This window comes from Haliotis rubra, unplaced genomic scaffold, assembly GCF_003918875.1.
Source record: "Haliotis rubra isolate DU_JTF1 unplaced genomic scaffold, ASM391887v1 Scf802, whole genome shotgun sequence".
Classification (NCBI taxonomy): Eukaryota; Metazoa; Mollusca; class Gastropoda; order Lepetellida; family Haliotidae; genus Haliotis; species Haliotis rubra.
Window position 1 is genome coordinate 104,777 of NW_025767527.1, and position 20,628 is coordinate 125,404.

Below are 20,628 nucleotides of genomic sequence, written 5' to 3' on the forward strand. Positions count from 1 at the left end.
GCAGACATCACAACGAGTGCAATTCCCAATGAACTTCCCAGGCATACAGAAGGCCAGAGATAAGATGGCATAAGGATCTCAAGGGGGCAAATCTGTCTGTTTTCGTTGCTCATCTGATAACTTAAGTGGACGTTCCGGGAGAGGCCGCTCCCCGGGATTCTCCTAGTCCTCTCGTCAATGAACGACTGGTCCATTCCACCCCCAGGCATTCCAGTACAACCGTCAACCGTGGGTGGACGTCTAGGTTACTAATGGGAGAATTGGAGAATCTTAGAAGACGACTACGTCCTACAAGTGGAGCACGAAGGATACAAAATTCAGCTCAAGGCAAAACCAACTCTCACCATCAGCCTGCAGGTATACCAATACCCCGAAGGAAGCCATCGACTTGCTGCTTCCGAAAAACGCCCTACAGACCTTAGATCAACGCAGTCTCATCCCCGTTTTTATTCTCAAATTTTCCTAGTACCAGAGAAGAACTCCAAGGAGAAGTTCCGCCTCATCTACAACATGAAGCGTTTCAACCTAGACTATCTACTAAAACTGGACAAGTTCAAGACGTTGCACTTACCACAACTGCGACATCTAATCAGACCCAACGACTACCTAGCCAGTATAGAACTACAAGATACATGTACTTACCTGTACCTCCCTATACATCCGGCCTCGAGGAAGTATATTCGATTCCTGTATCAAGGGCAGCATTACTTTTGGAGTGTCATCCCCGTTGGTATTTCCTTGTCCCCTTGGCTATTTACACATATATCTAAACCCATAGTTGCGTTTCTACATCAAAGGGGATTTCACTGTGCCTTCTACCTAGACGACGGCATACAGGCGCATCAACTAGCAGATCAACTCAGACATCAACTGCAGTTTACAATCCAGATACTGACTGGCTAGTCAATCAAATGAAATCGGAACTAGAGCCATCGCAGGAGTTGCAGTTCCTCGGCATAAAGTTCCTCACCATGAACAACCCATCCAGAAGACAGGTGGTCAAGCATACAGGCATGTCTTCCAGCCGCTCTCAACTCGCCTCTACCGATAAGAGCATGCAAAGACTACTAGGCCTCCTCACGTCGGCACAGGCTCTCACACGCAGAGGAAGGTTGCAGTTTCGACCGCTTCAACGCTTCCTTCGACCTCATCTCGACATTCTGCAGAGGATATCCATCCCATAACACCTGTTCAAAGTTATATCTACTCTGGTGGACAGACAAGTCGAATGTCTGCGATGGGACTTCTTTGCAAGAGCCAGCCTACAATCTACATCTCTTCGTCGACGCATCTCTACAAGGATAGCCGCACACTTCAACGAAGAGGTCGCATCTGGATTTTGGTCACTAAAAGAAAGGACATTACACATGAATCAACTGGAATTTAAGGCGATTATCGAGGATTCACTTATTGAGGAATCAAGTCTCTATGATTCACACAGACAACTCAACAGTAGCCTGCTACATAAATCTCCAAGGCTCAACGAGATGAGCGCCTTATTGCAACTGACGTTGCAACACTTCAACCCAGCAGACAACCTTTACTTATGGATGAAACCTGTCACATTCCAGGAGCAAAGAACCTCTTAGCCAACGCCCCATCCAGACCGCTCCGACCATCACCCACAGAGTTGATGCTCCACCTGGAAGTGTTCCAACTGCTAACAATAGATCAAGGCTGTCCTCTCATAGATCTGTTTTCGACACACTTCAATCACCAGATTGTGACGTTCGTCTCTCCAGTACCAGATCCACAAGCCTGGGCTCTCGACAGTTCAGACATTTCTTGGGAAGGACTAAATGCGTACGCATTTCCGCCACCGATCCTGTTATCTCAAGTTATACACAAAATCGGTCAGACCAAAGTCCTACAACTGATTTTGGTTGCGCCCTACTGGCCAGCGAGAACTTGGTTTCCAGGCCTCCTACAGCTATTGGGAAAAACAACACTGTGTCTACCAGATTGGCCGAATCTACTGATCCACCCTTACACAAAACAACCTCACTGCAACCCAGCAGGCCTCGGACTACACACATGGAATGTATTACACACTCCTTGAGATGAAGAGGGTACTGCACCAGAGCAGCTAAGCCAGTTACACTGGCCTTAAGACGACTTGGAACCTCTACGATCATAAGTGGAAGAGGTTTGATCAGGTTGCTGCACACAAGGGATTTTTCCCCCTGTGAAAGACACACATCCTCACGTATCAGAGTACTTATGTTATCTGAGAGCTACTAGACACCTGAAAAGATTTACACTCTCAACATACTTGGCGGCGATCAGCCCCGTTATCACCATGGATACGGGGGTCAAGCTCACCAAAGTACCTGAACTCGTCGCTCTATTAAGGGCATTTAAACTAGAAGACCAGCAGCAAAAGCTTAGAGCTCCAGCATGAGACCTCAACATAGTGCTGCATCATCTTACCAGCGACGAATATGAGCCACTGAGAGACACAAATTTTGAGCTTTTAACTCAGAAAACATTATTTCTCCTAGGTCTAGCTACAGCGGTTATAATGTCAGAAATACACGCCCTCGACTACGGACGAACCAGGTTCGACTCAGGAGAGTACGATGCAGTCCACCTGGGTCTCAGACAGGACTTCATAGCAAAGAATCAGCTACGAGGTCAACCGGATCAACACTTCCACGTACCGGCATTGTCTATGGTCCTTGGACCACACTATACAGAAGATCTGTCCCTGGGCCCAGTCAGAGCTTTAAAAATCTACATAGAACGGACTGCTACAAGAAGGAGGAAGTTCAAGCGTCTCTTTATCCTGCTATCACCCTGCCAAGACTATTCAAGGCTCCCGAGCTACTATCTCGTTATGGATCAGAACTGTCATCCTTCGACCCTGCAGAGCAGTTGGGCTGGATCCTCCCAGAGCCTCCAACCCACACGAAGTTAGAGCATTAACTTCAACGCTCGCACTACATGGGAATTGCTCATTATCGTCCATTATGGAAGGCTGCTTTTGGAAATCAGACACAGTGTTCTCCAACCAATATCTTCGAGACATCGCTTCAGAAGATGTATCTGGTATCCACCAGTTGGGCCCTCTGGTAGTAGCGCAACAACTCACAATTCCAGCTAGACGATAAGAAACTCACCCTTCTCACGTTGGCTTCTTCGCGCTTGGCAACTATCCCATTGCCACTGGCAGGGAGTCCATGTTCCCCTGTCTTACTAGATAAGTCAGAGCATGAGTGGTTTAGACTCAGTTTCGGTAAACGTCCTTACCTTAAAACATGGATCATTCTAGGTAACTAAACATCGAGGCGTACTAGATTATCTAAAATCCACGAAATCTGTAAGTTTTTCTTCTTTTTTTGAATAAGAGCAGAAGGTTTATTTACACCATAGGCCAAAACCAACGGTTACACAATTCATAATTGCACACTCGCGGGTGTTTGTGAATGTACATAGCTTGATATACAATAATTTAACAGAGAAATGAAGGATGGTAACCCAAGAGTAAATAATTATAACATGTCCATTGTACTTTACATTTTAAAGATATGATCAACACATTTAGCAATACTAATTAGTCGCTGTACATTAGTAGTTTGTAACATATTCACAAACTTTATCACACTAGCTTTGGTAGATAACGAATCCTTATACTTAAATATTTTGGACAAATGAGCAAGATATGGTATTCATCTTCAAGATCGTTCACACCAAAGGGACACAGCCGACCATGTAATGGTGTTTTAGTCGTAGTCCATCTGCCCTTTTCAATCATCAGTGAATGTGAACTCAATCTGAACCGTGTGAGAGCAATTCTATATTTCCTTATATCAATATGTACTAGATACTTTTAAACGATAACTTTAAACGATCTTTAGTTTGCAAACATAATCTAATTTCACTCAAGGAATTTAAATCATTCTTCCACATCTGAGAGTAAATATTATAGATACGTTGTTTAAATTCTGTTATAAATCCATGGTAATTACTCAATCCTTGAGAAACCCATAAATAACCAAAGCCAAATTTATAGAGTGTATCTCTTAATAATGTTACCCAATTTTCAATTAAATTCAGATAATGATAAGAGGGAATTGTAAATCAGTACTATATATCTATGTGCACTACACTCTAAAAGCTTCTTTCAATATTTTAAAATCCTAATCAACCTGTGGACTATCAGTGGATATGCACCTTGGTCGCCATAAAGAAATGCAGATGGTGTTGATTTCTTTACGACTAATACTTTTCATACATTTTAAATGAACTTTTTTCGACAGGTTTAGCCTCCATAAAATCCCACAATTCTATGAAAGAACTGGTACTATGACTGAATTGAATAAATTGTACTGAACATCGACCGATATATAGGGATTATTATTGAATATACGATACAGTGATCCTAACGCCTTTAGACCTTGATCAGCTAGTGTCTTTTGTGCATGAGACAATCTTCCAGATGATGACAACACTAATCCCAAATATTTAAAGGTCTCCACTACTTCTATCTCCTCGCCATTAAAAAAACATTTTTCATTCTTAGCAATTCTACCACCTTTACCAAATATCACTACTTTAGTTTTTTCAGTAGTATCAACCAATCCCCACTGATAAGAGTATTCAGATAACTTATCCAGTCCATCCTGCAAACCTTTAATATTGTTGCTAAATATAACCATGTCGTCTGCAAAAAGGAGTAACAACAAGCGAACGTAAAAAAGGCCAAACACCAAGATCCTGGGCTGGTGACAAAACATCTACAGCATCATTAACGAAAAGTGAAATTAGAATCCGCGATAAATTTTCGCCTTAACGAACTCAAAAAAAAATGAAGCAAAGAATTCTGAATAAGCATCATCTGATTGTCTAACACAAGATTTAACATCACTGTACATTTTCCAAAGTAGTGTCAAAAATTTAGAACTTATCCCCGAATGATATAACTTATACCACAATGCATTCCTATTCACATAATCGAACGCTTTACGGTAATCAACAAAAGCAAAATATAGTTTTAAACCCTTTTCAAGAGTTATATTTATAAGTCCATTTAGAACAAAGAGACATTCAACAGTGGTATAACCCTCTCTAAATCCAGCTTGTTCCTCTACGAGTATACGGTACTTATCACACCAACTTGAAACTCTTAACACTCAAGACACTTGTAAATAACTTACTGAAGCAAGATAACAATGTAACACCTCTATAATTATCTGGCAAATACTTGCTGCCCTTCTTCTGGATGGGTACAATAACTACCTAAGTCCACTCATGGGGACAATAAGCATTGATCAGTATGACATTAAATAATGCAGTTAATGTAGGAACCAGAACATCAGCACCCTAGATAAAAAAATCATTCACAATGCCATCATAACCATGACTTTTTTCTAATTTTACCTTCTGCATTGCTCTACGAACATCTACACCCTGGCACATCCATGAAGCAAACTAGGCTACTTGACCTCCTGAGTCCCTCTTTGCCCCTTTTCTGCCTGGGCGATGCTTACAGTATGCCTCATATCCGGATTATTCGTCCATGTTTCACCCAACAAAATAACGTCCTTATCCTGCAGGTGTTGTAGAAAGTCTCTATTTCCCAGTTTCCTAGTCAAGCTGCCATTGACATTCCACGTGAGCACTGACAGACCCCTAGGTGGCCGGTCCTAGGTCCGATCCCTCTCCCCGGTCACCGTGACCTCCCGCACCACCTCACCGTCCACCAGCAGGCGGCTGGGTATAGAATAGTTGTCTTCTTGCCATTTTTCCTGGACTTCTTCAAATCATCTTCTAACTTCTCTCTCGCATCTCTGACTTCACTGATACCATAGGGTTTCCCTTTCAATGTATTTGCTTGGTTTTTCACAAATTCTTTGTCCTTGAAATCCTCAAAATAAACAATAATAGGTCGTGGTTTACCAAGAGTACGCTTCCTCAACCTGTGTGCACGCCCTATTCTCAGTCTCGAAGCAGTGTCTGGAGAGATACCCATCTCCTGTGTCAAGAAGGTTACAATTAGTTTCTAACAACCCCCTTTTAACTAACTACTGAATCATACTTCAACCCATAGAAAATCAAGGTCCTTCTTCTACCCCTAGCTTCCTGGTCGACAGCTCTTAATTCCAGTTGTTTAATTCTTTCCACTAATTCAAAATAGTTCTTTTACACATTTTCTTGGGTTGCCTTCAAATCTGTGTTGATATTTGGGATTGTATTCAGTTCATTTTCAATAGCTGCAACATTATTGGACGTATGTGCAATGTTACACTGCATACTTTTCAAAAGTTCATCATGTTTATCGAGACGTTTTTTAATCCCTTCAATGTTGCTGTTTATTTTCTGCACAGAGTTATTAAGTTGCGAGAGAATTTCATTCACTTTCAACACGTCTTCACTTACTGCATCCAGCTCCACACCTCATGGCCATGATTCTTTGTGCGGTGTGCCGTCACTCTCCAACTCGCTTGGTGTAGATCCTTCTCTTTTTCTCTTACTTTTCTGCTTCCCTGTCTCTTCTGTCTCCTTTTCTGTATCGCTCATGTCGACAGTATTCCTATCGGGTTTTTTGAGCTTCTGCCATACTTGAAACAGTTTCTACCTTTCAAAATTAGAGTGTTTAGCGGAGCCAAGCTGGGACACGTGGTCCCCCAATTGGCGTCAGGATCTTTTGGAAGCCGCAAAGAAGAGTTCCCAAGGTGTATATGATCAGACGCTATTGATCAAGCAGTCACGGTGAATCCTGTTTGGTGGCTGACCTACCACCTATTCCGTCGGATTCATTAAGCAATAAGCATGAGTCAGGACAAGGGAAAATATGTACTTTTTATGATTAAATTGATATTTTATACTTATCCTGACCCATGATCTGAACACCCATTCTCACTAATGAGGTGCAATTGATGTCGCCAGCCATTTGTTCATAATCCAACAAATATTGTGCGCAGTATTTGCATTATTCACAAAGTCTTATACTCGCCCTAGACAATAAACACTGTTTCGGGTCATCTGTCCTTATATTGGCAATGCAGGAAAAGTCAAAGTTGGCAAAACGATACGTACGTTACTGTCGCCATGTCGGAGACGATTCACTGAAGTTAATACAGTCATTTTGATTTTGCAGTTTGGGTTTCAGATTGAATATGTAAAGAACAATGTACTTATTACGCTGCATTCAAATGAGAATAAGAAGGCAAACCATCCAAATCGGAATAGTTATAGAGTGTTGAAATATTGTCGCCAAACTTTGGATACATACGTTGTGTTTTTCTGGATGACAGTGTAGCAGAGTACCTTTCTGGCTTAAGTGAAGTACAGTATCAATTATTTATACTCAAAACATTTACCAATTCAATTACGACAGGCTTTAACTATAAGTATAGTTCAGTATTGAAAAAAATACTTTTCAACACCACAAACAAGATGCATAGAAATCAAGCAATACATACGTTATCATGCCAATAATTACTTCAATTTCTATAACACTTCAAGCAAAACATTTTACCAACAACAAACATTTCTAGCATCGTAAAACAGCTCATATCACGATCAGTAGTGTGTATAGATTTGCAAAAATGAAAATGAAAACCATTGAAAATATACATACGTAACCGTTACATACGTTACTAGAAAGTACGGAATTAAGTGTTCGAAACAATATGATTAGGTTTTGGCTATACCTACTTCATGTGGCGACAGTCATCGAACATCTGAAACATTTTGAGAGAGAAACCACGTCAGTTTTATGAGGTAATGTTGTTTAAAATTCAGGTGATACCATGCATAATTAAAGACGTCATGTTAAACGTGTTACAAAGTGTAATTCTTTCAAATTGTCATTGTGTGTTTTAGCTACCATCATAACAAACAGGAAAACAATGCTAAAGGCATCATTTGGTGGTCCAGTAACTGATACATACGTTATCAACGGTAACGTAGGTAACAACATTTGTTAAAGGTTTCAAACGTAAATGTCATATCATTCGAAGCCAGAAACTTTGGGTTTTTGAAAACATTCAGACTTAAACTGGCAATCAGTGTTATTTAATGTCCTTTTATTTTCACATAATGAGCTATGTGTTGGGAAAGAGATGGTCACCTCTCTGAATGATATGAAAATTGATATGAATATTTGATTGTTTAATGGGATGGAAGGATTGATGTACAAACGAAAGGTACTTTAGTAGCTTATCAGACAGAGTTTATATATCTGTAATAACATTTGGATTAGTCCTGGGTCTTTGTTATGCGAAAGAGCATAATTATAGGGTAAAGGTATGTATCGAAATGTATTATACATACGTTACTCATTTGTTTCTTATTTCAAGCGGGAAAACGTAGAGCAGAAATTCAGACAGAACATCGGTAAATTCGGAAAGCAAAAGGACCCGCCTTCCTTGAGAAAGAACGATCGAGGATACAGTCTTGTTATGTTCTTTTTTGCCAAATTTATGATGATTAATATTGATCACCCTGATATTGTCTTTATGTACTACTAAAAACTGTAAAGGAAGAAACGGTAGAATCTTGTAATCCTGAAGAAAACGATGCTAATGTGTTTTAATCGATGTTTTAGGTAAGAAAAAGTATTATTCTTCATAACAAAAATCTTATTTGAAACAATTGAAAGTTGGGCTACATACGTTACTGTTTGTACTGCAAAAAGTGACTGGTAATTTTCATGAGTTTTATGTTGTTGCAACTGGCTATCGATCAAATATTTTGCTACTCATTTTTGGGTCTACTACGCCCTCAGATTGTCGGCTAATCTAGTTATCAGGTTTGATTTTAGAATGTTTTTGCAATTTGTTGGTATTTTTTAAAAAACAACCTGAGTAATAATGATTTACAATGTGTATGTCAAAGTGCTTCTAAAGTCTTTGAGCCGACGTGTGTTACTAAATCGCCAACTCATGCGGAATACTTGAGAGGTTACTCAAATAATTTATCACATTGTCACTTAATTCTCTTGTCAGAAAAACTAGTCACGTACGTATGAGGTGATAATATTTTATAATTCAAGGTTCCACATTTAGATAACAGCTGTATGGTTATTTGTAAAATGGTGTGGCTGAAAAAGTGATGTGTAATAGAGCATATGCCAAACTGTCTAAATAAATGTTTTTGCATAGATTTTGTGCAGTTGATTTTTGACTTACGACGCTTACCCATTTGCACCTCATTAGTGAGAACGGGCGTGAAGGGCCCTCCCAACCGTCCCCTCTCAGCACTGAGGGCTTCACTGTAGGTCATAGTGCGGGCTTATTCAGGAGAGAGTGTGATGAGCAAGGCTCAGGTCGCCTGGGACCATTTTGGCGGGAAAGCGGGGCTCTACACGGGTGAGTGAAATGTTGACTGTTCTTGGGAACAAGGGATTCAAGTTTGCACGGAACCGTTGAAAGGAGAAGGGAGATAATGCAATAAGCATGAGTCAGGATAAGTAAAACATATCAATTTCATCATAAAAAATACATTTTCATCACCAGATCGTCCTCTATCAGCGGCACAGGTTGGCAACAACAACCATATTGAAGTCAAGACAGGTCCTGACAACATCGACACACAGCAAGTGGGGAGAAGTAACGCATTCTCCGTATCCAGTGGTAGGTGGGCATTTAACCAATGCATTCAGTCCATTGTGCATTATCAATCTGTTTCTGATGTAGGTTATTTTCTACAACTAAACATAACAACTAGGAATAAAAGTTTAATAACTTGTAATGTTATTACTAGATCGTCCTCTATCAGCGGCACAGGTTGGCAACAACAACCATATCGAAGTCAAGGCAGGTGCTGACAACATCGACACACAGCAAGTGGGGAGAAACAACACATTTTCCGTATCCAGTGGTAGGTGGGCATTTATGGAAACTAATGTATTCTGTCCACTGCTACCTCATGCATCAGTATGTGGTTTTGTGTATGTAATACGTCTTCAGAAGAGCATTCTAATGTTTCTTACGGATCTGGGATTTTGTCGAGAAAATATTTTAACTCATCAGAAAATTACAAGAATAAAGACTAAGCTTCAGATTGCTGAAGTTATAGTCTGCCACAAAAATTGTGTTGTTGCAAAAAAATTGTCAAACGCATGTTTCTTTGTGGGTTCTGCTACTGCAGCTGAAAATAGACCTGATCTCCATGCAATAACCCTGTTTCGGAATGTAGGTTATTTTCTTTAACAAAGCATTTTTGTTTCAGGTCCTTCGGTTCAGGGCATCAAGTTGACCATAGAGGCAACCGATGGATTATGCGTTCAAATCAAGAATCACATCGACAGAAATATTCCTCACATCAACGTCCTCCTGAAACCACTGAACGCCAGGGTTGAGTCCACAGATTTAGGATCTGTCATCATCAACGTCACGGTGGAGCCTGGAACAAAACTTGGACCAGTTTGGCTAAGGGAAGTCATCACTAAGATCCTGTCTGAAGACATCTTTGCTAAACTGCCAAAAGGTACCCGGATGGAAGTCTGCATCAGTGCATCTCTTCCACTCACCCCTCTGGACGTGGATATATTCGGTAAATATACAGTCAGAAATTTGCACTAATATCAACTTCCAGTTCATAAGATAGTCAAGAGATTCAGCTTACATGCATGAAGTGAAACACAGTAATACAAATTCATAAAACTATTTTATAATTGGTATTATGATATAAATGATTTAAATGCAGTTTTCACACACATTATGATCACTACGTATTAGTGGAACCAGTAATATTCAAAACGGTCAAATAGTGATATCAGTGATATTCAATGTTATTGTAAGTGCAGATGCTGATAGTACAGCCTCTTCTGTTTCTAGAAGACATATATTATAAATATGAAACGAGTTTTGTCCTCATTAGTAACATCCATATTCCATATTATCCAAGAAGATACTCTCTAATAATACTCAGAGGTTCAGAACTGAAGCGACCGCCTCCGTGGTGTAGTGGTTAGAGCGTCCGCCCGGAGAGCAGAGGGTCGCGGTTTCGATCCCCGGCCGCGTCATTCCGAAAGACGTAAAAATATGGTACTTGTGGTCCTTGCCTGGCGCTCGGCATTGATGGGTACAACAAGGACTGGTCGGCTCGGAGTCAGCATAATGTGTCTGGGAGGGGTGTTCATGCTTCACTGCGGCATGGTATCTCAGTGGGCTAGCACTATAAAAACCAGCTTCAGTCTGGGCTAGTAAAAGCAGCCGCACATACACACGCATGCGCGTCGTCATATGAGCGAAATATTCTCAAGCAAGACGCTAAACCCAATTTCATGTCACCTCCGAACTGGAGCAAAGGATGTACGCAATCAAGTGTCGAATAAAGCGAACGCTGTGGAGATTTTTGAGTGAAATACACCGAACACAAATCTAATATAAAGACTGTTAAAACGATAAAATGGAATATTCCATTTAACTCGACTCAACCATGTAATACATAGAGTCTTCGAAGGGCATTTAGAATTGATACACATGAAAGCAAGAAGTTTACGGTTGTCAACTTCTTTATTGTGAAGCGTCACGACGTTTCAAGTATACTGTTACTCCTTCATCGGGTAAATGAAACAGTTAGGAACAGACAGCTGTATATGTACATGTTAAACCAACAACAGTTATCAGATAACAATTTACATGAATTAGTCCCAAGCGCTGGGCTTGCAAGAGGCCATGGACATCAGAAGAAGCCAACCAGCAATCAATCGTGACCAGGGAACATATCTGCCTAGCGCTTGGGACTTATTAATGTAAATTAATCACCACTGCTGGCCTCATTGTCCTTGTAATTATTACTTTTAGGCCTGGCTTCCATTTGTTTTCTTACCCCCTGTTATATCCCACTATTGTTACCTCATCAACCATGCGGGCGGTGGGGTAGCCTAGTGGTTAAAGCGTTGGTTCGTCACGCCGAAGGCCCGGGTTCGATTCCCCACATGGGCACAATGTGTTAAGCCCATTTCTGGTGCCCCCCGCCGTGATATTGCTGGAATATTGCTAAAAGCGGCGTAAAACTAAAATCAGTCAGTCAGTCAGTCAGTCAGTCATCAACCATGCCCGGATTAACAATGCCTGGCTTCCACTTGTCCATCAATCACGTTATTGCTAATTATATCCCCCCACCCATCCCTTCATTTGTTTTTCTTATCCCCTGTTAATTGCCACCTTTGTTACCTTAATCATGCCTGGATTAGCAATCCTGGCTTCCACTTGCCCATCTACCAGCTAACTACAACTGGTTTCCCTTGTTATCTTATAACTGTTGTTGTTTTAACATGTACATATAGAGCTGTCTGTTCCTAACTGTTTCATTCACCTGAGGAAGGAGTAAGAATATACATCGAAACATCGTGACCCTTCACAATAAAGAAGTTGACATCCATAAAATTGTTGCCTTCATGTTATACATGGTGTGTTTATGACATAGAATTTTCAATTACCCAGGAACAAGCATTGAGGCGGTTAACAGAGATGGATACACACCACTACATTGTGCTGTCGCTACGAAGAACTTGGAGATAGTTGAACTCTTTGCAGAAAAGTTTGGAAATAAAGAGAGTAATCCTACATCCTGCAACCCTACAGACATATCATATCTTACAAAACTCATGGTCAAACATGGAGCAGACGTCAACGCTCTCAACAAAGAAAACCTCACACCATTACAAGTGGCTGCTTCGTGGCAAAGTTTTGATGTTGTGGCAGTTTTACTTACTGAAGGCGCGGACGCGAATGTTGTCGATACAAATGGTCAAACACCACTGCACCATGTATTTGGGTCAAACCAGAAAACTGGTGCAGTTACTAAGACACACAGACTTAAGGAAGCACCGAGAATAAGTCATGTTGGGCCCCAATCTGTAGATACAGATAAACCTGATAATGATGGAGCTGGTGAAGCTCAATCTTCAAAGTTTGACATACTAGATAGTGAAGGTAATACTCCACTCCACAGTGCAGTCAAGGGAGACTTCACACAAGGAGCTATCACTCTAGTGAAAGCTGGGGCAAGTGTAACTACCAAGGACAATGTCATGGACACCCCCCTCCATATACTTGCGAGAAATACAAACATGATGAATACTAACAGCGAAACTGATGCAGTAATGAAGCTTATTGAATGCAGCAGAGATATCAATGTTAAAGATAACAGTGGTAATACACCTTTGATGGTGGCCGTCGAGATGAACAAAGACATCTCACCGCTGCTCAAAGCTGGAGCTGATGTCAATGCTAAAAATGTACATGGCGATGCATCACTAATCATAGCTGTTCAAAGGGACCATGTGAAAATGGTAGAAACATTAATAAAGGCCGGATCTGATGTGAACACGAGCAACTCATGTGGTGATACAGCTTTGATGATAGCTGTAGAGAGGGGATGTAAGGAAAACATTTTAGCAATACTCCAATGTGGGGCGGATGTCAATGCTAAAAATGTACATTTTGGTGAAACAGCGCTCCACAAAGTTGCTGAGCATGCAATGTCAAAGCAAGCGGTACATGCGAGAAGAAACGGTGAGGAAAAAGGTAAAACACCTTCAAGTCCATTCAACATTAGTCAGGATATTGCAGACATTGTTGAAACTCTTCTCAAGGCTGGAGCCGACATCAATGCCAAAGATGACAAAGGTAAAACACCTCTGATGACTGCTATAGAGGGGATTTCAAAGCAGAGAGAGGGAGAAAGTAACCTCATCCCACAATTAATTGCTAGGGGAGCTAATGTGAACGCTCAAGATTCGGTTGGTCAGACGCCCTTGATGATGGCTGTAGCAGCAGGACATGATATCTCACCACTACTCACAACTGGGGCAGATGTCAATTCAAAGAATAAATATGGTAAAACAGCGCTTCATCTTGTCTGTGGAAAGCGTTCTGGCTTTGACACAACAATCATCCAAAAACTGATTGCTGCTGGAGCTGACGTCAGTGCTCAAGATAATGACGGTAACTCGCCCCTGATGATGGCTGTAAAAGCAAGACGTGATATCTCACCACTACTCACAACTGGGGCAGATGTCAATTCTAAGAATAAATCTGGTAAAACAGCACTGCATTTTGTCTATGAAGACTATTATTTCCCTTACATGAAAACAAAATCAGCGTATTTCTACCATTACGACAATGAAAAGGAAAAAAACTACGCTTCGCAACTGATTGCTGCTGGAGCTGACGTCAGTGCTCAAGATAATGACGGTAACACGCCCCTGATGATGGCTGTAAAAGCACGAAGTGATATCTCACCACTACTCACAGCCGGGGCAGATGTTGACTTAAAGAATAAATCTGGTAAAACAGCACTGCATTTTGTCTCTCGAAACCGTCATGGCTTTGACACAACAATCATCCAAAAACTGATTGCTGCTGGAGCTGACGTCAGTGCTCAAGATAATGACGGTAACACGCCCCTGATTATGGTTGTAAAAGCAGGACATGATGTCTCACCACTACTCACAGCCGGGCCGAATGTTGACTTAAAGAAGAAATCTGCCTTTTGTTCAATAGCCTAAAACGTTTTGCGACATTCTGTAAGAACATTCTGTTCACCTGATGAACGCAGAGTTTTGTGCAAACGTTTTGCAAAATGGCGTTATCTTTAGAAGAACGTGTAGTTCTCAGTGAATTAGCAGAGGGAACCTGCCTGCTACCTGCTGTGAACATTGCAAGGATATCATCCTTAACATCAACTATAACGCTGGGTATGTGTTTGACAACTCAAGAGCAAACAGCAAGTGTGAAGGGCTACGTTGAAACAGTAATTCCAGAATACAGGGACTTCGATTTCAGATCACATTTCAGGATGAAAAGATCGACGTTTCAGGTACTAGTGACACTAATTTTATTCGGACAAAAGAATTCATCATCATCATCATCATAAAAAAACACATTCCAAACTGGAGTATATTTAGAACATGCCAAATACTATTTGGACAAGAGGAAACCAACTGCATTAAATTGGGTTAACAAATCTTATTAGTTGAAGTTTAACTATTTCCATACTGGTAGGGTAATATTACTGGCAGATCCCATAGAATAATAATTTAGCCAGCATGGAAAGGGTTAAAGAATCTACTGAGCCAGTAGTATGAGTACTGTTTCTTGTTGTAGGACCTTTGTGAACCAATTGCACCACTGTTACCCGAGAGAACACTGACTGCAGAACGAAAGCTACTGTCAACTTTGTAGCTACTTGCCAATCAGGAATCCTATCGTGGTATTGCCGACAGGTTTGGTTTGAGCAAAGGATCCCTGCATGTTATTGCTCTCAGTGTCTGTCGAGCAATTTCTTCAACAGTCAAGGAATATGTAAAGTTGCCAACTCTCGATGGACTAGGGGCTGTGGCTGAAGGATTTTCCAAACGGTGTGGATTCCCTAAAGTTATTGGTGCCATTGACGGTACTCATATTCCAATCTCTGGTACATCCTGTAATAGAGATGCATTCATCAACAGGAAGGGTTACTCGAGCATGCAGTTACAGGTCGTTTGCGACGCCAAACTGCAGTTCACCGACATTTATGTAGGCTGGCCTGGGTCGGTTCATGACTGCAGAGTTTTCAAGAACAGCCCATTAAGACGCAAACTTGAGCAAGGATATTTGCAGCATGTCTGTTGCATAATTTTATTCTCATGAGGGAAATGTTTTATGATGACATTATTGGTGATGACGATCACCAGGCAGATGAGTTGATCGATGAAGAGGCACAACTCGAGGGGTTGCCACCTGATGCTGTTGCAAAGAGGAATGACATTGCCCTTCTCCTGTAGATTTAATCTGTGTTTTCAAGACCCTTAACTCATGGTGACACTGCCATGCCTCAATGTTATAATAAAGACAAACTGATAACAATCTGCTTTTTAAATCATTTATTAAAATAAATAAAACAATAAAATGAAGGTTTGGCACTTTTTGTTCATTCTTTACATCAACTTGGTCCAACTTGACAACAGCGATTACATGATCTGTTAAACAAAATAAATGAACAAAATAAATAAACACTTTGGTATTCAACATGTCCTCAGACTGGAAAATCCCCTGGTTAAGTAATATCCACAGCATGGCTTGCTTAATTGTAACAAAGGTCACTGTTATGGTTTGCTGAAAATATACTACTCAAACAGCAAAAAACGATAAGTCTCAGGTACGGCATGAACATTGGTATTCACAAGGATCAAAATAAAACCAAAAACTGGAAGCTGCAAATATATAACGTTCTTGCAAATGATAACTACTGCTGGATGACCCTTAGCCTTTGAGTAGGTATGGCTAAAAAATGTCCATCAGGAACCGGAAAATAGACATGATAGAGACATACTCCTCTACTTTTTGTTTAAGATAGCCTTTAGAATTTCATTTCTTTCTTTCGCTACTTCATTTGCTGTTGCTTGTTGCATGACCAACTGGGACAACTGTTTTTTGTTTTCCTCTGTAAACTGCTTAAACCATTCTGGTGCTTGTCGCTTCCGACCAGCCTTAGATGGTGTTTCAGCCGATGTAGATGCTAAGGATGTCGAGGGAGATTCTGAAGCTGAAGGAGTACTAGTAGCTGAAGGAGCACTACAAGTTGTTTCTTTGGTCTTTTCACCTGCACAATTATACACAAACAAGACACTACACTATACACCTGATGTGAACAACAATAGTAAATATAATGAAGACATGTTTATTCTTTCAATCGATAAACGTTTGTTTCCATCATTTGTATTAGCATTATATTTGTGGCATGCAAAATTATAATGAACCTGTGGCGAATTCCGTTACCCCATAGTGGTTATAGACATTCTTCTTAATTTGTCTTTCAGAGAAACATTTGCACATACCTTCAAGTGAAGAGACTGTTATGGTCGGCCGTACTGATGGGTTGCCAGCCTGCAGATCTTCCATAAGATCGAAAAACTCCCAAGTCCGTTTTCCCCTTCCAGTTTTGTTGTTTCCGTCCACTATTACCTTGTGTCTGAATAAAGACGTACACTTACTGAATACATTTAATAACAGACACTGGCATTATCAGTCTGATCAAAATATAAAGTTATCATTTTAACACTAAAGTGAATACACTAAACATTTTTTCCAGTTAGATTTAAAAAACAACAAAAACAATTTCGGTGACTCTTCAATTGAAGTGTCATTTACCTACCGATAATACATTTATATGAATTATCATCTTGTAAAATGAACACTAACATAATGCATCACTTTTAGCAAAGATGACAACAATGTTTACAATCTATTCAGTTAGACAAATGAAATCTCAAAAATTACCTGTACTTCAAGCTTCTCATTTTTTTGTCACACTGATCTGCGGTATAACTATGATTCTGTTTTAACCATAATTCTGTTTTTGTAACTCTTTGGCCACTCGTTTCCAAGCATCAATCGTTTTTTAGGCAGAAGATTTGAAAATATATTGAAGATCTCTGTAGGTTTCAATTAGGAGGAGGATCGCAGAGTACCCCAATGTGCAGTGGGTAGGAGCTGTAAAGAAGTAGTATACTAGATTAATACTGTGCGACATGTATAGGGAACTAGATCTATATTTTACTTGATCTCCTTCTGTCGAGCAGTATTTACAAATAACTTGTTTGTTGTTCTTTTTAACCGTCTTAAACTGATATAAACGTAATCTATTTGCAAACAATATTTACTCTGACTGCAATGTATGTAGTCTATTATGTCCATTGCATTTTCCTTCTGAATCACTTACTGTGCACTTCATTCTCCACGTTGTCAGTGTCAGTCCCGAGTTCGTCAATCGCACTGATTTCAGTCGGTGTTGCAGTTTTCTCAGTAGTTGAAGCTGAAACATATTGCAACATGAACATATTTGGGAACACTGACCGTGTAGAATGCAGACATAGCATGATTACATCTAATTGGTGCTGCAAAGTAGAGTGCTGAATCCTATATAACAAGACATTTGTTTACTTGGCCATAATGGCGGCATGTGTCAACCGCGATTTCGTTGGGTTCATAGGTAATATCAAGTTACCGCCATTGTATAAGTACTTCCAAAGTTTTCAGGACTCACCACACTCATGCTCAACAAAAGCTTCCATCGTTGCAAAGAAGATGCCACACACGGAGCACCTGTAAAATGTACCGACTGATGACACTGATGCATCGTCCGCCATCTTGGTCACTTCGCGTGCAACCTCGTCAGACTGTTCGCGGTTTATCGTAGCGTTACGAGGAAACGGGTCGTCCAACAGACAAAACGTTCCGAATGTTCCGTAACGTTTTGCCTATTGAACGCGGGGCTGAAACCTTACATAAAAATTCTGTTGTTTTAAGATACACCTGGTTTTTAAAGGTATAAATCCAAATTTTCTGGAAAGAAAGTAATATCACTTTTTGTACATTCCAAGTATGTACACTTTACATACCTGTGTGGTTGTGGTGTCCTCATCGGATTCTCTTTTTAAGTCTATTGTTTCTGTCCATTTTCTCTTTCCTCCCACAAATGCAGCTGCTGTGTTTGTCTAGTATGAGAGGTTAATATCTGTATACATGTTATTACAGAGTCATGACTTCACATTTACTTTCCAGTATTACATAGGCATGACAACAGATATTTTAATGACATGTACCCAAAAATGAACATAGTAATTAGATTCAACAATAAATATACGAATCATATATTTTTAATCATTTGTTTTCATTGTTTACACTTACCATGACACTTGCCATATTAGGTTGGTCAAACACAGATTGTCCATGCTCCTGCAAGTGGTCAGTATTGTTTAAAAAGCAAGTGGTCAGTGATCACCATAATTCTAAAGTAACATTAAAGGATCAGAGGCCCTATTCTCCAAATGTTCGTAGCCCTATGAAATCTTAACTTTGATCGTAGCCAACGTGTTAAGAGTGGGCTTAAGAAGTTTGTAGGTCTACTAGACATTTTGAGAATAGCTAGCCGGTTTAGTAACAGAAAGCAGAAAGCTTATTATAATCAGCTGAAACAGAATATTCCTTCTGTTTCTCTTTATTGTGCGTGTTTTTTTAAAAAAACTGCTTATTCTTCTAAAGGGTTACCTTATTGACAGCTTTTCTAGAAATACTTGAACGCCTTTTAGCCCTCTCTGCAAGTAAAATTGTAAAAGTGTATTATTTGTACATTTAACTTCTAGAAGCAATACATACTTCTTATAATCATTAATGCGCTTTGAGAAATAGTGCATAGGCATAAAGTCTTTTATATTTTCTATCACTTTATTTCTTTTTGAAAGGTACAAGGCACGGGTTCGATTCCCCACATGGGTACAATATGTGAAGCCCATTTCTGGTGTCCCTCGCCATGATTTTGCTGGAATATTGCTAAAAACGGCGTAAAACCATACTCAGTCAGTCCATATCAACAAGTTTAATGCCTTTTGACATTTCTATTTTCCCTTAACATTTTAGCTAGAATTTCTGCACAATAATTTAGGCGATCACCCTGTCTACATGCTCTTGTTAAGTTAAAGAAGTCTGAGGAGAAACCGTTAACAAGAACACTTGATTTGATATTGTTATAGAAAGTTTTTATCCATTTTGTAATTGAAGGTCCAAAGTTGAAAATTTCTAAATTTCAATTTACCTATTTTTTTTATGATCATATGTTTATCTTGATGCTCGTTTGTTTCGTCCAGTTTAGTTTCTAGCGTTTCAAGTTTTTTCATTTATTTCGTTCTCTCTATTTAATCTATTTCAGTATTTTGTCGTGAAGCCTCGAATAATACAAAGTAACACCTCATAGAATGGTTGATCGCTGATTGTTAAATCTTTTCCCCACATCTGTGTTTAATATGCTATCTTGATCAAATGTTTCTTGAATTATTGTTTTGATTTCTTTGAATACTCTGGGTCGTACAGTAAACTGTTGTTGAACTTGAACCTATTCCCCTTTCCAATTTTGAATATTCCATTTCCATGGTAATCATTGAATGGTCTGATCTGTAACCTGAGACTATGTCAGCGACAATAATTGATTTTTCTAGATTTCTACTAACTAGGAAGTAGTCTTATCTGGTTTGTTTGATAAGTTTTGATTTTCTCCAAGTATACCTTTTCTTCTTTAAGTTAGCTTCTCTCCACGGGTCATAAAGGTTTAGTTTCATCTGACATTTCAAGAAAAAACTCTCATGCTTTTGGATTGTTTATGTGTTTATAGTTATAGGTATCGAGTGCTTGGTTAAAATCTCCACAAATTATATTTGTTTCTGAATTTAGTTTATACAATATAGTCTCTTAATATTTTTATAAAACCCTGGAGTGTCTGTATTTGGTGCATAGACATCAGTCATACTAAACTGTTCTTAAAATATTTTGATCTTAAGAATGATGAAGTTACCATTTTCTGTATCATTAATCTCCTCTATAACTTGAAAGTCAAAATTGTTATCAAAAACATATCCACACCTCTTTTCTTTCTGTTTTGGCACGCCTCTTGATCGTCACTGAATAGAAAAAGTACAACAAACATCTGCTCTCAATTCATTTTCAACTTTTTGCTCTGTGTCCTTCATAAAATGAGTGTCCTGAATACAATAGATATTTCCCCTTCTTTTCTTCAAATTTTCAAAAGCATCAAGTCTCTTTTTATCATTATTCAGTCCTTGGCAGTTTGAAGAGAATATCGTTAATCTATCCATTTTGGGGTAAAAAGATCTTTTGTATGACAAGAGTCATAACA

The 20,628-nt window shown here is 39.6% G+C and overlaps 1 protein-coding gene and 1 long non-coding RNA gene across 3 annotated transcripts in view; one reads left to right on the forward strand and one right to left on the reverse strand.

The window, feature by feature from the left end:
- LOC124261660 (putative ankyrin repeat protein RF_0381) overlaps window positions 1-15,774 on the forward strand; it is a 75,749-nt gene extending 59,975 nt beyond the window's left edge. Inside the window, exons 8-12 of one of the 2 annotated variants that reach the window (XM_046696005.1) lie at window positions 9,462-9,578; window positions 9,709-9,825; window positions 10,177-10,500; window positions 12,399-13,791; window positions 14,242-15,774. In XM_046696005.1, the coding sequence (XP_046551961.1) occupies window positions 9,462-9,578; window positions 9,709-9,825; window positions 10,177-10,500; window positions 12,399-13,791; window positions 14,242-14,467 (2,177 nt within the window). In that variant the 3' untranslated portion in view covers window positions 14,468-15,774. The remainder of the gene's footprint in view (window positions 1-9,461; window positions 9,579-9,708; window positions 9,826-10,176; window positions 10,501-12,398; window positions 13,792-14,241) is intronic. The other variant, XM_046696006.1, reaches the window with a different exon arrangement.
- A 1,547-nt stretch (window positions 15,775-17,321) lies between these two features.
- LOC124261663 lies at window positions 17,322-19,040 on the reverse strand. Its single transcript, XR_006894387.1, has 3 exons — window positions 18,990-19,040; window positions 18,630-18,677; window positions 17,322-18,436 (listed from the first exon to the last, which is right to left on the reverse strand). It is a non-coding gene; the product is annotated as an uncharacterized LOC124261663 (long non-coding RNA).
- Between the last annotated feature and the right edge of the window lie 1,588 nt (window positions 19,041-20,628).